A 20,872-nucleotide genomic window follows, 5' to 3' on the forward strand; every position below is an offset into this window, starting at 1 on the left:
GTTATTGCTCGCTGAAAGGACCTCTAGAGGCATTTGGGTCATCTGGAACCCTTCTGAACACTCCTTGATATCCTCTCATGTTGGGACGTTCTCTGTTATAGTTCTACTCTCCAGGGTAACGGACGGCCTTCCTTGGAAATTCATGGCCATTTACGGCCCTAATTCTGCCGCACTTAGACTCCTTTGGGACGGATCGAGCTCGATCTCGTCGCTTCCCTTCCTCATCCTTGGTGCCTTGGGGGGGACTTCAACATTACTAGATGCTCATTCGAGAGGAATTCCAACCCAAACCTCTCCCAAGGGATGATGGACGTCTCGGACATAAAGAGCTCATTGATGTTCCTCTCTAAGGAAACCAATACACCTGGTCCGACCACTCTTCTCAACCCCCACTCTCCAAACTCGATAGTTTCCTATTCTCTTCTACACGGGACCACCTCCTCTGGACATTATCAAAGAAAATCGGACCCTCTCGACCTCTGAATCGGACCTCAAGACTCACCACAAGTTGGAATAACTTTCTTCCCATAAGATATTCTGGCACCAGAGGTCCAGGGTCAAGTGGCTCCGCCTTGGTGACCACAATATGGGTTTCTTTCATAGGATAGCCAATTGCCGTTGGTGGGATAATTCCATCTCCACCATTAAGGTTGGACACAGGATACTGGACCAGCCTGTTGAGATTGAAGAAGCCATTATCTCCTTCTTAAAAACCCTCTACACTGCTCCTTCGAGACCCAATCCCAGGATGTCCAACCTTCAGTTCCTTTCTCTTCCTGACCATTGGGTCCAATGGTTGGAACAACATTTTCTGAACTTGAAATCCTAGCAGCTCTAGCTGACCTGGGTAAAGATAAAGCTCCGGGCCCGGATGGGTTCCTAGTGGCCCCGTTCAAGCTTTTCAGGGACATCTTCAGACCCGACTTCCTAGACTTCTTTGACGAATTCTTGCACTGAGGCATAATCCACAAAGCAATGAGCGCAACCTTCATTGCCCTAGTTCCCAAACTTGAAGGGGCGGTTGAAGAACTTAAGGCCTTTTGTCCGATTATTTTAGTGAACTCCACTTATAAGATCCTATCCAAAGTCCCTACTTCCAGGCTTAAAGAGGTCCTCCCCTCCGTGATCTCACTCTCCCAAAGTGCCTTCATCAAGGACAGGCAGATCCCAGATGGAGTCTTGGTGGCATACGAATGGTTGCATTCCAGACACCTGACCAAACAACCGGGTCTTATCTTCAAGGTCGACTGGGAAATGGCCTATGATCATGTAGACTAGAATATCCTGGACGAAACGATGGCCCGGATGGGTTTCAGGGAGCAATGGAAACAGTGGATGAGAGGATGCTATTCTCGGCCTTTGTTTTCCATCCTCATCAATGGAACCCCAAAAGGATACTTCCCTGCAACTAGAGGCCTCCGAAAGGAGACCCTCTATCCACCTTTCTCTTTGCAATTTCAGCAAAGGTCTTCAGCCAGTGTATTTCTCGTATGTACCAGTCGGTACTCCTATCTGGCTTCAAAAGTAGTCTTGGGGGACCCTCCGTCTCCCACCTACAGTACGCTGATGATACCTTCGTCTTCTTAAATGTTGTCCCGCAAGAAATTAAGACACTGCGCCTCTTTCTTAAATGCTTCGAGTTTGCCACGGGCTTCAAATTCAACATGGTGAAATCGACAATGATAGGGGTCGCTCTCACGTTGCAGGAAACCAGAGGGCTCATTCCTGGGGGGAGTGTAAAGGGGAAGATCTTCCTACCAGTTACCTTGGCATGCCACTAGGCCTTGGCAAACCCAAAAAGAGTCAGTGGCCCATATCATCAATAAAGTTGATAAACGGCATGCAGGGTGGAAAGGGTGGTTTCTCTCTTTTGCAGGAAGATCTACCCTCATAAAGGCAACCCTGGCCATTACCCCGGTGTACCTCATGTCCTGTTCCACATGCCAGCATCAGTCGCCAACCGACTAGAGCAGTTGACGAAAAACTTCTTATGGACAAGAGACACTGATGCCACAAAATACCACCTTATTTCTTGGGAAGAAGTCTGCCAACCCAAACACCTGGGAGGTCTCGGCATTCAAATCTTGAGAAAACAGAATACAGTGTTGCTCGGAAAATGCTGGTGGCGCCTAGCTACACAAAACGACCTTCTTTGGTCCTAAGTCATTCGCTGTAAGTAAAGGATCCCTTCTACTTGGCTGCCGGAAGGGAGAACACCGAGCAAAGCATCAGAGGCATGGAAGCCTTTCTTGTGTTCCCTCAACCTCTTCCAAAAAACCATTCACTCCCACCCTAGGGAAGGCCACCGCAGCCACTTCTGGTCTGATCTCTGGTTGGGTCACACCCCTTTCAGGGACCTTTTCCCCTCCATTTTCTCTCTTGCTACCAACAATCCTCTACAGTTGCAAATGAGATGCAGCTCTCGAGCAATATTAGAGTCAGGTACCCATCCTTCAGACGCCCCCTTACTGACCCCAAAACCACTGATTTTCTCTTCTTGTCTTCCCTTCTTCACTCTAACTTCCTAGCCTTTTCTAGGCCAGACCGCTTGGTGCGGACCCCATCCCCTTCGGGTTCCTTTTCGGTGGCTTCCTTCTATAAGAAACTCTTGTTACCCCCTACTTTTACTCACTCCCCAAGAACCATTGTAGCTCAAGTGTGGTCCTCCACCCCCCGCCAAAAAAGTGCAAGCCTTTAAGTGGATTGCATGCTCTGAAAACGCCCTCACTATGGATCAACTCCAACGGAGGGGAGTTCCCATCCCCAACTGTTGTGTGATGTGCACTTGTGAGGAAGAAACGAACCCCCACCTTTTTATACATTGCATTCTTGCCCACAAGCTGTGGAGTCTTCTACTCCATTTCTTTAGCCTTTCCTAGGTCACTCCTCTCTCCCTACCGGCACTCCTAAACCTTTCAAGGGACACTCTATGGCCTACTGCCGACAGGCTTCTCTGAAAATCTTCCATGGAAGCCACGATCTGGATCATCTAGATGGAAAGAAACGCAAGGATCTTTCGAGAGACCAAAGCATGAAACTCCGGCCCTATTTCATAAGATCATCTCGAAGGTTGCCTTCTGGGCCTCTAACCACAAGTCCTTCAAAGGAGTCTCGGCCATTAACCTTCCTCCACCAATGAAAAGACACTCTCCATACCCAATCGCCTCAGGTCTTCAGATCTAGCAACTAGCTTCCACCCCCCCCACCCCCCTCGCAGTGGGCCTCACAAAGCTTAACTTCGACGGGTGCTCCTTGGAAATCCCGACCCGCCAGGAGTGGGTGGAGTCTTCCGCGATCACCAAGGCAACCTACTCGCTTCCTACTCCAAGAACATCGGCCACGCTGACTCTCAATGTGCAGAGTCATTGGCACTCCTCAAGCTATTCAGCCCCTCGTGGCCACAACCACTTATTGTGGAAGGAGATGTACAAAATATAATCTCTTGGGCTGCGCGAACTGTGAAACCCCCCCCCCCCCTTGTACTTGGCTTTGGCTTTGATTTTTTATGAGATTGCTCATATTTGCCATCTTATGCAAGCATACTTGGAGGGAGTCCAATGCCCTGGCGGATCAACTAGCTAAAGATGGAGCATCAACCACTAGCTCGGGTCTCTCATAGACCGTTTTTTGGGTTTCCTTTTCCTATGTTACATGTAAAGGACAGATGTTCTAGTCCTCTTTTGGCTCCTCACTTCTTCCACGTTGGGACTTTTTGTTTATAGACACGAAACATTTTTTGTATAGGGCTGCCCCTTCATGGTAGTCTATTCTTTTTGGCTTGAGGCCCGGCTTGTGGGAATCCTTTACTTACCATTGTACTCTTTTCCTTTTTAATACGACATTTAACAACTTCAAAAAAAAGAAATAACATGACACAATCTACCAGGCATAAGCCAGCACATTGCACAATAGCCCCAATTTACAGATGAGAATACCTAGCTCTAATGCTGTGTGACAATCCAAGTTTGAAGGGTATGACTGTGCTAATGTAGAGCATCAACATATATTATGTAATGAGTTGCTCACAAAAGAAGGGAAGGAATAGAGATAAAAGGGCAGATAAAAAAAAATTGGCAAAAATCGAGTTCTCCAAACCTAAGCTGAGAAGGATATGGGGGGCAAGATGGGTTGGACAGACCAAAGCCAGGCTAGTCAAAAGGTTTACCTTATTGGGCATCTTGGAATTTGTATAATCAAGGTTCTAAATAGTGGGGCCATTTATGGTTTGGCAGTAAATTTGAATAAAGTATTTTTGCTATAGGGATTTAACTGATGCCATCACTATGTCGCAATTCCCTAATTACAAATCAATAAATAAAGAAAAAAGAAAGATCATGGCACATTACCTCTGCCAAGAAGTCATTTCCTGAAGGGCTTTGCTCATCAAACACTTGAGTTTCACTAGTACCTGTAAATACCCTAAAACCAATTAAAGAGGAAGGAAACTCTCATAGTTTTGATTTGGCCAAAAAATGTAAATGTTTCAAGCAGTAAGAAATAGATCCGTAGTGAATTGACGTCTACTGCATATTTAATATAAGGATGCAGTTTCTATAAGGCCAAGGTCTTATGAAATAAAAAAAAAGTAAAGCCTCACCCAAAAACCTTGTCCGGAAAACACTTCGGGCATGGGAAATCTCTATGATGGCTCTAAAATTAATTTCCACTACCAATTATGATATCTGTAGCTCAAAAAATAGAACAGATCTTGTGGATCCATGAACACATGAAGATAGACGGTATAGATAATGTGTTGTAATGTACCCTATTTTTCACATCCTAATTTATTTTCACAACCATAATATTCATGATCAAAATAATCGATTTGAAGGTTTTCCATCCCCAGAACTGCAATTTTGCCCTAAGTTTTGCTGTGAGACTTTATTTATTTTCATAGGGCCGCAGCCTTCTGAAAACATTTTCCTTAACATAAAAATGTTGCATCCTGGACTTCAAGCTTCATTAATAACAAGGAAGTGGAAGCTGCCAAAAAGATGTGGAAGATGCCATCATGCATTTTTGTTCTCTTTCCTTCCGATCTCCCACATATGGACCCAATTATCTTATGAACCAAAGTATTTACAGTGAAATGCCACAAGAAAGGAGTGGACTGGTTCTAATGCCATAGCAAATGATGCTCATGCTCCTCAAGAGAACATATAGAGGGAAGGCCAGATTCTCAATGAAGACATAATAACTTGGATTAAATATGATTTTAGCGAGGGAGAGAGAGAAATCAGGGTCAGAAGAGGAAAATTTTCAATTGTAGCACCTACTTCATTCACATCTATAATTCACGAAGACCATACTTGAGTAATTGAGATGTATATAATTCTAACTTTTGGAAAAACATATCGATTTATCTGGGGAAATTACTTCAACAATGACTGGATCAAACTGTTGTCATAAACCTAGTAATGGATATTAAAAAATCAGAATCACATAAATGGATTATATATCAAATGCATAGACACTACTGCTGTAAGAAGCGTACCATAATAACCTACAGCTGTTGCACTGACCAAAACTTTAGGCTGAACATCTGGGCTTAAGCAATTGATCACATCCACCACCTTGTCAAAATCAATTCCAGTAACCAATGTCATAATCCAATTAGAAAACTTGAATAAAGAAAAATGCAGAGTCCTATGTTTCACACACCAAACTTTGTTTTTAATTTGCATGATCGAAAGCTTCAAGTATTTTGGGACATATTGCTTGAGGAAATAATATATCTAGAGGATCAAGGCATCACCTTTGTGGTGGTATTGACCCTACTTCGCTTGATCTCCTTCTTGATCTGCAATGAAAGAACAATAGAACTTTTGAATCTCATCATCTTTGAAAGGCACACAACTATCTGAAAGACTCGATGTATGGAGCACAACATAAAGTAAGTGAACAGAAAACTGATCACCAATGAGTTAATAGAACACAAACATGGAAAACCTTTGCATGCAATATTCTTAAAGCCGGCTTGCAGTGAAAGTTCCACCTTTGAAATTATTAGTATTCTCTTATAAAAGGAATGTTAGGGAGCACAAAAGGAAAGCTAGGTCCAAAGAGATGCCACCCACATTTTCAATTTGGTGCCTATGATACATGCTAAATTGCACTAGGGCATCTGCAGGCTGCATGATAAAATGAGAATGCACAACTAAGAAGAAGGAAAAAGAAAACAAAAAGGACTATCGGTCTGGACCCAGTTTTCTCATTTGACAAGATTCATTCAATAAAAGCAGGCAACATCATAAAGTCGAAACTACATCAGTAATCCATCTCACGGCGCCAAAGTCCATGGACCTAAACCCAACGAAAGTTGCAAACAAAACAAACATTCCACCAATAATCCATCTCATGGTTGCAAGAAATTCCAGAAACCTAACTCCTCCCTCCCAAATGAACAATATTTATTATAGACTAGCCAACCAAGCTTTCATGGACACAATAGTCCAACTGGTTGAGGACAATATTTATCATAATGGCATTCACAAGTGCAACACCAGGAAGACATTCTACATACACATTATTTTCAAGTTTGAAAAACACATAATTTAGAGAAAAACATATATCAAGGAAAATATGTAGAACATGTTCATAATGAACGCATTCACCAAAACAGAATATCCATCACTAACCTCAGCAGACCATCTGGTACTAATAGGCAACCCAGCTAAGTTCACAACAGCACTTGAAGCTTCAATACATTTTGGCCATTCTGGTTCCTCCACGATTATAATACCTGGAAATTCCTTGGCTGCACAAGATCCACCAATGTAGTTACAACACAAAAGTGTGTGCATGGATACTTAGAACAGCTGGTACAATGATATAAATGATTTCATACACTTAATATAATGCCAATCAAATAGGAGCTACATATTTCAATTAGAAATAAATGAACATGAACAATATTCTACACATCCATCCAAATGGGTAAACAACAAGGCCGACTATACCAGATTCAAAAAAGAACAAGGCTGACTATCCCAATTTTTAACTTCAAAAAAAAGTTAAAGTGATATAGAACAAATTATGATCAAGCTAAAAAACCTTCACAAAAATGTCAACTAATATACAATAAGGGTGTGTTTGTATTTCTCTTCAAACCATGGTTCAAAGCATTTTGGCAATTGGGCATTTTCTTAAAAAAAGCTAAATAGTTAGTCATCACAAATGAATGGACGACCAGATCTTTCATTTGCAAACTCACTGGTTCGTCAATGCTCCAAGTCCAATGCTCTCAACAGAACCCTACCCCAGACGTCCCCCCCCCTCCCTCTCTCCTACAAAGAGTCTCTGCTTCACCCTTTGCCCATACTTTTTCTCTCCTCAATCCTTACGGTCTTCTCATCCAGGGAAGAAGCCCTGGGGTTTCAGAGGCCACAGCTCTCTTGCCCTGATTCTATGATACTCTCTCGCCCTTAAAATTTTGCAGCCAGTTTTCCGGCCACAGAAGCTTCACCAGAGGACAATGGAACCCCAAGTCATGGGAGCTTGCTGAACTCTTTGAACTCTCATGTGCCAGAAAATAATATGGATTTCATTTCAGGGAAGACCAAAACTTGAAAACTTTGATCCATGGAGAACAAGCCCTAAACGCTTCGATCCATGGAAGCAATGAATGCCTGGAAATTCCAGAAAGCTTGAATGGCATGAGTTAGTGTTTCAGCTCAGTTGAAGAGAAAATGCAGTGTAGAAAGTTAACACTTTCAAAAAACAAAAAAAATGAATTATATCTCGATAGCCAAGAGAGCAGGAAACATGGATCAAAGAAAGGGGGTGCGCTCAAACCATGAAGAAATGGAAGGAAGGGGAAGCCCTTCCCCATTGATGAGAGCAGATCAATTACCAGTGGAAGGGGCTGGGAAATCAATTTCAGGGAGAGTTATGGATCGTGTTCAGAGGCCTGAAATGAAGAGAGGTGAAACTTCTGGCAAGAATTCACAAAGACTAATTGCAGAATTCTGTCTAGAGAGAGAGAAAGACAAAGCTTTGGACGAAGAAGCAACAAAGAAGAGTTGGAATTAATCATTGGAGAAGTCTCATGCTCCTTTAGAGTGTTTTATCTTCCTAAATTCTTGTGTAAGTATGGTTTCATGAGGCAAATGAAATATTGCATTTTTATAGCTAAAGAATTTGGACATCGCAAGGGAACAGTGCAAATGGTGAGGGAGAGAGATGGTGAACTGCTTAAGAGAAGGGCAGGCCCAAGTGGAAAGACTGAACAAGATAGGATAAACACAAAGAAGTTTAGCTCAAATAAATTAAAAAGGGCATCCTTGGTTTGGTCCAACCCATTAATATGCTTAATTTAGGGCTGAAATTTCATCAAAAAATCCACAAATTTTGCATATTTAAATGGAAATTGGTCATAATTTTGAATCTCAAATTCCAGATGAAGTTCAGGCTGAAATTTAATATCGTAGTTAGTGGAATCCTTGAAGTTTAAAGGCAACAAATAGAGTTTCTATATTAAACAAAGATATTTTTTCTCACAACCAGATCAAAGGAAAGCTTTTCTTTGGTACACACCACAATATATAATCACCTTGTTATTGATGAAGGAAGAATATCCACTAGCAGTTGGAAATTGCAGAAGTAAATAGATACCCCCGTCCCCCCCCCCCTCCCCTCCCCTCCCTTCCCTTTTTGTTGGTGAGTTTCTCTTCTCTGTTCTGTTTTTTGATCGAGTTGGTTGGAAAGATGGGTCTCTCTGCCTTTTTTTCCCTTTTCTTTTTTTGTGTGGGGGGGGGGGGGGGGGGGGGAGGATCTTCCTTCTGTGCTTTCTGATTCTGAATTGCTTGTGCAGAAATGTACTAGTCCTAGTCCACTACACTTAAAAGGCAGCCAAACTACCCCCAACCACGAAATGATTGAAATTCGGATTCAATTTGTGAAAATCCAACAAATGGACATCTATGTTTTGAAAAACATGCATTTATATTTTCATTTTGAACCAAACAAGGGGTAGATTTCAATCAAATGCAAGAACAAGGTGCAACAACTTATTATTAATAGAATAGTTAACATATTAAAAAAAAACAAAAAAAACAAAAAAATAAGGTGCAACAACTAAATTCGCATGACGAAGTCAATTAATCATTAAAACTGAAAAGATACCAATGTGTGATTAAATAGCCTAGTACGACTAAAGCATCAAAGAATCTTATCAAGGATACATGTGCTTGTATGGAGGTTGTCCTCATCGTTTTCCAATAATTTGGGGAAGCGTTGAAGATAAGAATCTCATAACTTACCTCCAAATTTTAAAATGACATTTCATACAAGATTTCTACAAGGGAGCGCTAGCTAGTATACAAATAACTAGTGGAGATTTGAGTGAGTTTTCAGTGATAAAAGGTCTACATCAGGGGCCAGTATTGAGCCCATACCTCTTTGTCTTAGTTATGAATGACTTAACTAAGTGCCTACAAGATGAGGTACCGTGGTGCATATTGTTCACGAATAACATAGTTTTGATTGATGAGACTCAAAACGGTGTCAACACAAAGTTAAAACTTTGGTGGGATGCTCTGAAAGCTAAAGGTTTTAAAATTAGTCAGACTAAAAGTATATGGAATGCAAGTTTTGTAATAATTAGGAGTAGAAATAAGGAAATAGTTACGATTAACGGCCAAAAATATCAAAAAGAGTGCACTTTCATTATCTTGGGTCAATAATCCAGGAAAACGAAGAGATTTAGGAAGACATTGCACATAGAATTAGAGCTGGGTAAGCGAAATGGACATGTGCAACCGGAGTTTTATGTGATCACCCATACTAATGAAACCGAGGTGCAAGTTCTATAGGACAGCTGTAAGACAAGCTTTGCTTTATGGGGCAGATTGTTAGGTCATCAAGAAAGAATGTACCCACAGAACGAGTGTAGCTGAGATGAGGATGTCAAGACAAGAAGGGATAGAATTCAAAATGAACACATGAGGGAGAATTTAGGTATAGCACCAATAAGCGATAAGATGAGAAAAACTAGACTTAGGTAGGCTAGCGGTGTGAGGCGCAAACCCTATACAATACATGTTAGGAGGTGCGAGTTAGTTCAAGTGGAAGGCTCAAAAAAGGCACGAGATAGGCCCAAAAGGACATGGTTGGAAGTAGTGAGAAAATATATGGAGACTTATGGCCTCATTGAAGGTATGCCCCTTAATAGAGCAGAATGGCGGACCAGAATTCATGTAGCCCCCAACTAGTTAAGAAAAGGCTCTAACGATGATGATGATGATTCCATACAAAATTTTAGATTCATATTCCACCCAAGATTTTTAGAATATTATTCTTAAGGTAATCCCTCAAACTTTTAATGCTTCCAATTATCAGTTTGCTATGGTATGTTGCGCCACAATAAAAACAACACTATTGGTTATTTCTCAAATACAACCATCCAATAATCATGCCCAACCAAATCTTATTTCCGAACAAGATGCCTCTTATTTTCTAACTTTTCTATTAAATTTTAGGGATGTATTTTTTGAGTTTTTAGGGTTTAGTTTTAGAATATTTAAGTTTTTTAAGTGATTTTAGGGTTTGCCTTTGCTTTTTGATGATTTTTTGGGGATTTTGGAAAAGTAGTTAGAGTCCATATTGTATTTATTTATTTTATCAGCGATCAAAATAGATTATAATATGTTTTTTAATTATAACTTCTATTTCAGTAAAATTCGATATTTCTTGGGTTCTAAGTAACGTCTTCATTATATATAGGGAATATTCTTTTAGAGTTGAATGTTATTTTGTTTTGCATCCTAATTTCATTAGAGAGACGGAAGCTTGGCTTGTAAGCTTCCCTTTGTTTTAATCAATTCTTCAGATCTTTTATTCCTTTATTTCTATAATTTCTCCACTACATTGGTTGGTATCGAAGAGGCCCATTCCCAAAGTGCACGAGGATGCCCTTCAAGTTTACACGATGGCTGTTAGAGGAGGTCGGGTTTGTAATCGTAGCAGTGACATAGTCATATGGGATGAATTCAATGATCGGAAAAGGAGAATTGAAGAAATGGTGTGTGCAATATGCCAAAACGCATTTGAATTGGACGAGGCTCAAGCAGATGATGTACAAGATGCATCCAATCCGCACTGAACAATGTTCAAGCATTCATGACAATAGCAAATCTGCACCCAATTGCAGTGATGGATAGGTCAAGTCAGTGGATTCTAATTCACCTCACCACCAAAGGACAGATAGTCTCATTGTGCATGAGGATAATTTGGTTCGTGATATCAGAGGGAAAGACCATGGAGAAACTTTATTCTCGTCAAACCATCTCCAAAATTAGTAGGTTGTAGATTGGAACTCGCCAGCAATCTTCAACACGTGCTCACATGAGGATCTTGATTTTGTGAGAAGTACACGCAATGGTGATGATGGCAGCGAGGAGTGAAAGGCAGGCTATAGATTATGTCAAGTGAGGTAGATTTTGAAATATGTCAAGTGTGGTAGATTTTAAAATTGGGAAAATAGTCGAGGCTCTAAACAATCAAATTAGAGCCTACCTCAAAAATTTAACTAGAAGATGTTGTTTTGATGCCCAAATATCCTCAAATTGATCATCTCGACATCAAGATGCATGGACATGAGAAAAATGGATTTCAAGGTTTGGAAATAGTGAAATTTGTAACACAGTTTTGGACCGTCAATTTTCAAGATTTTCAAGTTTTCATAGATCAGTCGATCTACATTATTTTTTAAGCTTAAAACTTTATAAATAAAGATGAAAATATATTTTAAATCTATTATAGAGATTTTCAGTATTGAAACCACATTTCTCGACTCTATTTGAAGATGGGCTCCTAGGCTCTCTATACAAACCGCACCTTTTAAAATTTCAATACACACCTTAACAAAACCTATTTACATGTGCCTTTTTACAAATTAGCGACAGTATGTAAGACATTTAAAGCTCATACCAAGATGAAATATAACGCAATTAAAAGCCAAGGCGCCCATTTGCAGGCCCCAAGACACCATTTCATTCATTAAACAAAATGAGATAGCACATGACAACGTATACAACTCAATTCCAACACAAAGATTACATCAAATACATTCCGAAGAACTTCATTACAAATTCGATACAAGTACTCAAGCAATCTCATAAACATAAAAACCATTGGACTACATAAATGAGAAGAGTTGCCCAAGGATTATTCAATGGGACTTTGTACACGCCATACTAGATCACACCTTCTGATAGCGTGTGATCAAGCGCTCTGTGCTCCAATATTGGGAAGCTAGAAGAACAACACCCTTTTTGTGAACCCAATGCCTCTTTAAGTATCAAACAAGATATCTAGTGATGTAGGGAAATTTGAAGAACAGAAAAAACAATAAGATTTGCAAGCCAAATACAAGCAATCACTTGGAGAAACCTAGGGTTTTCTCCTCACCCAAAGGTGGGACTCCAAATGCCTAAGTTTTTCTTTCTCAATTTCAATCACCCTCAAGGCCCTACCACCTCTTATATACTATATTTCAATATTCAAAGGCATTAAATATCCATACAATGATTAAAATGACCCAAAAAATCCTATCTTAAACAAAAAATTCGTAATGATCATTTTACTCCTGTGTACAGTAATCCTTGAATAGTACTCGTGAACAGTCCCTATGAATAGAAACAAATGAACAGTAAATAAAAATATAAAAAAAAAAAACTCTAGAATCTATAAAAACTTAAAATTTCTAAAAATAAACCATAAAACTAAAATCAAAATATACATCATTAAATTAGAATAAAAATTAAAAATAAAAATAATTTTGTCCTACATTATTCTCCCTTGGTTGGAGAAACTCGTCCTCGAGTTTTGAAGTGTACTGAGATTAAATTTCCATTAGTCCCACAACCTTTTCCTCCCCGAATATTGTAAACAAGATACTAGGACTTGTAGGTTATTGTGCTAATCAAAACACTATGATTGAGCATTGAAACTGAGTCTTTGGAATCAATTGGTATATCCATAAACACTATCAAGAAATCCTTGAGGAAAGAGTCGTTGTATGCCGATGGAATCACCGTGGTATATATGTTTGGTTCAATCGCATAAACTTGTTGAAATTGCATCAATTCAGCCCTGGCGTTTCCTTGGCATAACCCTAGAATATACCACATGTGCATCTTTGAGATGAGCATTGAATTCAATGACTAAATCAATAACTTTACTTCTTGATTATCCTTGAAGTCCTTCATCTTTTTCTTCGTCAAAGATCAGTTTAACCATGAAATCTTGATCGTCATCATAGATTGGATCTCTTACAAGATCTTGTTTTTTATCTAAGCATGTATCAAAGATTGGTAGTAGATGCCAATCCACAACCTGCTAATATTTATACATGTGTCAAAATAAAGAATATCCTCCTTTAAACCCTAGAGTAATATTCCCCATGTCTAGGTCTTTTATCATTTTCCTCTTCACTCAACTGTTCAAGAGGAGCACGATGGTAAAAAAAAGTGGTACTCAACATCTTCTTAGGCATAAAGATCATTGTATTGCCCATGAACGATGATCGTAAACTGTTGCACCAACTGCTGAACTTGCCTTGTAAGTTCCTTAATTTCTTCATCTCTAGGATTACAAGCTGGGTATGAAACCCCCCCTACCCCCTTCCACGACTCCTGGCTGCCATAAGTTCACTGAAATCACAAACCCTAGGCAGAAAATTGATAAAACCTCGTTGAAATCAGCAAGTTCCAGGCTTATTTGGTAAAACTTAGCCCAAAAACAGCACACCCTAGACTTGGTTGTAATTTCCTAGCTTTGTTGTTGAAGGAATCTTGATCTCTAATACCACTATATAAAGGGAAATTTGAATAACGGCAAAAATCACAAGATTTTTAAGCCAAATACAAGCAATAACTTGGAGAAACCTAGGGTTTCCTCCTCACCCCAAGGTAGAGTTCCAAAAGCCTAAGCTTTTCTTTCTTTTTCAATTTCTAAAAATCGTATGCAATGACCCCCACAAGGCCCTACCACCTCTTATACATTATAATTTAATATTTGAAGGTATTAAATGTCCATAAAATAGTTAAAATCACCCAAAAAGTCCTAACTTAAACACAAATTCATAATGTCAATTTTACCCCTATAAACGTTAACCCATGAATAGTACTCATGAATGGTACCCATGAATAGTATCCAATGAATTGTAAATAAAAATATAAAAAAAAAATCTTAGAATTCCTAAAAACTTAAAAACCTAAAAATGAACCCTAAAATTAAAATCAAAATATACATCCTTTGAAATTGAATAAAATTTAAAATTAAGGATAATTTTGTCTTGTAAGATGGGCTGGAGGCTCAATGGGGGTGGAGTGCCATAATTGAGTAGAATATCGAGGCAATACCACACCATGGACTAGAAGTATGGGGATTCAAAGTGAGGGCCTAGGCAATTGAAGATATGGGACACCAAGGAACCCCAAAGGTTGTTGTCCATGGACAAAACAATGGCTTTAGGCAGCATGGAGGCTGGAAGGTCTAGGCAAGACGGTGGCACTTTGTGGAGGGAATAGTCGACTTAGAAGCTTTAATGGCTAAGAAGGCTTGCTGCTAGCACAAGGCCAGGGGTCAAGAAAGCTATATGGGAATGGTGTGGAGGCGGACGTAGGAGAGAGGCTTGGGTTGGAGATTTGGACTGCATAGCAAGGCATGAGAGGGATGTTAAATGGGGTACTCAAGGCCTCCATTTATAGGCAAAAATTAGGTTTTGGAGGAGTCTAGAATGTTCTTGTTAAGCAGGAGTAATATGATAGACCTTGGTGATCTATGGGGTGAAGGGGCTTTAAATCTAGCCTTTCAACCCATGATAAGCTATCATCAATCAAGGGTTGATATTCACCTTGATACCCCATCTTCCCAAACCTTAATCTCCCTCTACTTTGAAATTGTAATCCTACTTTGAAATTGTAATCAATACTCTGGTTTAAATTCCAACTGATCTTCTAGAAACACATGTTCAAGTGTAGAGAATAGAGAAAGAAAGCGAAAAGGGGGCATATCTCATCTCACATCAAAGGAGAGTGATGAAATCTCCTATCTGTTACTTTAGCTAGCTCAACATGTGTTCTAATAGAAAGATGACATGTGTTTCGAGTTTCTTCACACATGGAGAGGGGATTTTATGCATGTGGCCCTATTTCACCCATTACATAATTTCCATTGGACCCTAGGTGCACCATGGCTTGCCCCCTCTCTACATCATGTGCACAACTACACATATACCTAACTACATTCAACCATGTCTAGTATACCAAATAAGGACAAAGGGTGACATCATCTTTATGTGGGAACAATGTAGGACCTACATGTGGGCCCCCATGGGCCCATTTGAGACCACTTCACATGCTTTGTCTTGAGGTATTTTAAATTTTATTTTTATTTCCACTATTTTTCCCTTTGGAAAAATTTTTCAAAAATTTTAAAAATTCACAAAAATAACTTTTCAATTTTATCTATGAGAAACTTGGTTGGTTTGCCAAAAAAAAAAAAAACATTAAAGGGAAACTAGGTACTACGGGTTCGGATTTTTATTGAACTAGTGCAGTCCACTAGACTTACAGTGCAATTTCGAGCCATGTTCTCAAACCAACCCAAAGGAGCCCATAGCCCACAATCTCACAAGCAATCGTCGATGAATAGTCCATCAAACCCGGCTAATAGGTGGTTGAATCAATGTTAGTGGATTTCAAGTCTTCCCCAAGGAGAAATTCACACTTTCGGGCATATGCATCAAGATACGATGGTGGGGGGTTTCTCTGTTCGGTGCATATGCAGCTGTCCTCCATAGGAGGCAGTTCCCACAAGTGTGACTATCATATGCATGTCGTGGGGTGGCAATGTTGAGGATTTGGTCCCTACCCTCAGAGGCTGCGGCAGTACATTTTACTTTTGGCTAACCGCCATCGGGCATCTCTCTGACCTCAAACCCTCCTCAGTTGCACCTTATGCCCAATGCTAAAGGGTTTTCGTGACTCAATATACCAATCCGGGTCCTAGACCACCTAGACCTGATGAGTCGATTGTGTGTTCATCTAGAAACACGCGATGGGCAAGAATGACTTGCCTTGTCTTGGATGGGCCTCTGCCTCATCCCGATCCACATTAGGACTATGCTCCCATTGGAGCTGAGAAAAATTCTCTAGTAGCTTTGAGTTACCATGGAACCAACACCTTGAAAGGCCATACATCGCCAAAAAGGAGGAGGTAGAGGATTTTATCAGTGAAGAACATAACAAAGAAAAAATATTTTGTAAGAGAAACCATCTCTGATGAAGAAAAAGATGAAGAACTCCAAGGAGAATCAATAGGTAAAGTTGTTGGTTCAGCCAATCAAATCTAGTGCAATTCTCGAAGACACTTCCTGCTTTGCTCAAGGGTGAACCAAGGCAATTCCAGCAGGTTATGTGACTAAACTGAGGCAATTTCAGCGGGTTTATGTGGCTACAAGCAAATCCAGCACGCTTATGTGGTCGAATCAAGCGAAATATCACAATTGCTCCATCCACATACCTTTTCCTTGAGGTGCTCTCAAAAGAGTTCATGTGCTTGTCAGTTGATTACAAAGCCCCAATTTCAATGAACAAACTCACTCTATTTCGATTAGGGCAATAACCCACAGGTCCCAGGATTCAAGGCGCAGCATTTGAGTTGAAGAGGATTGTGATTTTAGTGCAGGATTTATCTTAGCCTATTTCAAAACTCAAGGACAAGTTTTATCCAGGGAAGTCTAATGCAGGACAGGATGTGTCTAATTTTTAAATTCTTCCTATTAAATTATAGGGATGTATTTTTGTGATTTTTAGGGTTTATTTTTAAGGATTTTTAAGTTTTTAAGGTTTGTAGGGTTTCTTTTATTTTTCAAGATTTTTAGGGGCTCATTGGAAAATTATTTAAGAGTCCGTGTGGAATTACTTATTTTACAAACGGTAAAAATGTCCTTCTGAATTTTGTTTTAATTATGACTTCTATTTCAATTAGATATAGGATCTAAGTAAAATGTCTTATTATAAATGGGGGCTGTATTACGATTTTTCTTTCAAAGTTGAATACTATTTTGTGTAGAGTCCAGGCTGCAAAAGAGAGCTAGAAGCTTGGCTTGTAAGCTTCCCATTACTTCAATCATTCTTTATATCTTTGATTTCTTTCTGCCAGTGATTTTTTTCCACTGCATCAAATCTTAAGAGACTAAATGATCCAAGTGCAACATCAGATAGGTCTTACATACTTCTAAACTAAACAAGTTGCATTTAAGCTCATAACCAATACTAAATGCTAAAGTCCCACAAGTGCAAAATTCATTCATATGTGTTTTATCATCTTTTTTTATAAGGATTCATTTAAATATTTTCATTCTGATGGATCGGGCAATGATATTACTTGTTACCCAATACAGCTTAACTATTCTAATTCTTTTTAAGGTAATGTTTAACTATTTATTCAGTGGAAATGAGAGAACAATTTCCTGGGTGGACTATGTGGCATTTGAATTAAACTAGTATTCTGATTAACATAAAAGAAATTATTTTTTGCGGTAAATAATTTATTTATACAGTTAACAGAGAGAAAAAATCTTAACCATCTAAATAATGCTTCGAAGTTGGCAATCACAAAGTAGATCATTACCTTCTTACCAGGAAAAATGGACTTTGTCTTGGATCTAGACCGAGTCAAAACACGAACAACATGATTATCTGAAATTAGAAAGAATAACCTCGAGCTATAAGGCTAAACAATGTGTAGAAAATGGAAATAAAGGCACTAAGGTACCATGCAAATATGCACAAAAGAATGAGCGACTACACATGAAAAGGTAATGTCCTCCATATTAATAAGCAGATTAGACCTGAAAAATTAAATATGATTCAAAATCTGCCAAAGTATTATGCATGAATCATATGGTTCTTATCAACAATAGACAAAGCAAACCAAGCGTAGGGGTGGCAATGACCCAGATCTTATCCGGGTCCCACCGGGTATACCGGACATGGGTCCCCGGCTATGGGTCCAGCATTTGGACCCAAGGGTAGGGTCCCAGTCCTACAAAATGGACCTGAAAATTCTCGGGTATGGTTCCGGGTACTAGTGGACCCACCCCGTACCCGACACGGGACTCTAATAAGTAATTATCTTAACTAAACTATAACCCTAAATCCCTAACCCAATATAACCCATCGTTTCAAAAAAAAAATTTACCCAACCCAAACCCAAACCCCTAAATCCCCAACTACGCCTCTGCAAGTCTGCAACTCAACTGCCTCTCTCACTCTTTGATCTCTCATCTCTCTCACTCTCTGCACCTCTCCCTGTCTCTATTCAACATTGAGGTCCCAAATTTCGGTGAAGTTCATCGATCCCAAGTTTAAATGGCCATGCTAATGCCCTGAATAACTTGTACACATTGACTATGAATCTTGAGTTCAAGAGACAACGTTGGAAGCTACTGCAAAAAAGAGCGATTTGATAATGGAACTCCTACGGGCGATGATAATTCGTTGACTGGAGCTGAAAATGCTTTTGATTTCATGGCAGATCTGATGGAACAAACGGTTGATTTGGCAAAGAATTTGTGGCGAGAAGCCATTGATACGAGAAAATTAGATAAATTTGAGTTCGAGGTTTTATAGCGTCGAGGAACCGGGAAATTGAGGATTTACGGTTTTGCAGTGTAAACACTGTAAAATTTGTAAACACTACAGAATAGAGAGAGAGAGAGAGAGAAAGAGAGAGAGAGAGGAAAGAGAGAGAGGGAGGCGGAGATCTCTCTGCAAAACTGTAAATCCTAACCCTTGCTTGAACTCTAGTCTCTAACCCTTTGTAAACACTACAAAACCATAAATCCTAACCCCTTGCTCCCTCTCTCTTGTCTCTCTCTCTCTCCTGCCTCTCTCTCTCTCTCTTTTGCATACTTAGGAAAGCACGAAATTTAAACAAAAATGAAACGGAGCTAATTGGGAGTGGTTGGAGTTTGGGTACGAGTCGGGTCCCGAGTCCATAGTGTTATTATGGTTATGAGTACAGGTATAGGGCCTCTGGACCCGTCGAGTCTGAGTCCGAGTACGGGTCCATCTCGGCCTATTCGGGTCTGGGTCCAGGTCCAACAAGACCCGATCCGTTGCCACCTCTAACCAAGCATTTAGAAAGTTTCATGCACCATCATCACACTGCTTAAGTTTCGAGTTCAAGGTTTCTGTTCCATTTCAGCAATCTAGTTTCTCAGTTTATAGTCACTCTTTCCCCCTTGGTGGTTATTTCTATTCCTAACATACATGATTCCAATATCACATACACGCACCATTTCTTGAATATTCCATTTCTTGATTCACATCCATTTTCTCCATTATGTTTTCCTTATGCTTTAGGAATATGAAACATGATGAGAATGGTTTGATTTGACCTGCTTTGCTACAGTTGGAGCCTTTCCCACCAATGTTTGCAGTTTTATTTACTTGAACAAAAAATATAATAATAATAATAATAATAATAATAATAATAATAATAATAATAATAAACACTCTCACCATATGTGGGAACCTTAGTATTCCAAGATGCCCACCCTCTAAATCGCATCACATGGGTAAAATTTAAGCCCTCTTGACAGTTACAGTTTCAAAAAAAATAAAAAATTAGCCCTCTTGAGTGGCCGACTGCCACGTAAGAGGACTGCCCAAAAATAAGCATTATATGTAGGACCTTATCCCTATTATTGAGCTTGTTGTTTCAATTTTATATTGATGTAATTTTGTATTAGCTTTAGTATCCTTTTGCTTTAGCTTATAATCAATTTGCAACTTATCAAGGAGAAAATCATTAATTAACGTGTTGATGTACATATATAGTGATGGTCTCTGTCGAAATCACCAAATGGTTGACCTCCCTAACACACAATACTTAGATATACATGCGCTCTGGTACATGACTCATGGACTAGTCACCGTATTAACTATAAACAACAAAAAGTGATCTGTGCATGTCAAAGCAACAACCTCTGTAACAACGACAAGAGTGTCACTTGCATTTAGGAGATCCAACATGCCAATCACTGGACACATCTATCGACATGACAGATGCACATACGAACTCGGGATATCCTTGTCAACATGTGTGTCTGCAATATTCATTTTATGGATTCGCAGACATGCCGTGTCTGCAACATTGACATGTGAGTCCATAGTTGGGACTTACATGACACCTGTGCCCATTTTGTACGAAATTCATGTCTGATTTAAGATGTGTCTTTATTTTGTACGGCGCATGTGGGGGTACGTCTTAAAATTCAGGCACGATATTTTTTATTTGGACCCATATGTTTTATTTCTTATAGTAATTTTTTATTACTAAAAAGTCAAAAACTAGTATTAGTAGATACTTCTAAAAATAATGCCAAAACAGTCACAAATCTAACTTTATATATAAATGTGTATAGACATGTATGCTTTCTATGGATGTGGTGACATGTCATGCTAGACTTGACAAAAACATAGGTATGTGAGCCGGATTCTTTGAATTTGAGCCAAACACAGATTCACATATCTTAGTGCTTGTAACAACAACAGGTCCAATGGCCATGATGAATATTAGCAATGTAGTTTCTTAGTGACTAAACATCTCTATTTCTGTAATCAGATTGAAGCTCCATTCAAGTGTCATGTGAATTGCATACTTGAGAAACGTTAACCATCCATCAACAGTAGTATATCAAACAACATTGGTCTAGGTTGATGATGGTCGGAGCACATCGAGAAAGAAGAAAACCTAAAAATATAAAGTGTAAGAATCTCCAACAGTCCAAAGTTTGCAAATAAAAGACAATGCAATCATCACCATCCGACCTTTATCCCAACTATTTGAGATTGGC

At 39.4% G+C, this 20,872-nt stretch overlaps 1 protein-coding gene across 5 annotated transcripts in view; it reads right to left on the bottom strand.

Moving 5' to 3' along the window:
- Window positions 1-20,872, bottom strand: part of SULA (NAD(P)-binding Rossmann-fold superfamily protein) — a 39,778-nt gene that overhangs the window by 11,068 nt on the left and 7,838 nt on the right. For 3 of the 5 annotated variants that reach the window (XR_016040468.1, XM_006854799.4, XM_020673826.2), the window contains exons 5-9: window positions 17,649-17,708; window positions 6,639-6,757; window positions 5,756-5,800; window positions 5,495-5,573; window positions 4,347-4,408 (exon numbers count right to left, since the gene is read on the bottom strand). Coding sequence is in view for 4 of the 5 variants with exons in the window: in XM_006854799.4 (XP_006854861.2) it covers window positions 4,347-4,408; window positions 5,495-5,573; window positions 5,756-5,800; window positions 6,639-6,757; window positions 17,649-17,708 (365 nt within the window). In the remaining variant the exon portion in view is untranslated. The remainder of the gene's footprint in view (window positions 1-4,346; window positions 4,409-5,494; window positions 5,574-5,755; window positions 5,801-6,638; window positions 6,758-17,648; window positions 17,709-20,872) is intronic. The other 2 variants (XM_088846342.1, XM_020673827.2) reach the window with 1 other exon arrangement.

Source organism: Amborella trichopoda, chromosome 9, assembly GCF_054954075.1.
Source record: "Amborella trichopoda isolate Santa Cruz 75 chromosome 9, AtrichopodaSantaCruz75HAP2 v2.0, whole genome shotgun sequence".
In the NCBI taxonomy this organism is placed as follows: Eukaryota; Viridiplantae; Streptophyta; class Magnoliopsida; order Amborellales; family Amborellaceae; genus Amborella; species Amborella trichopoda.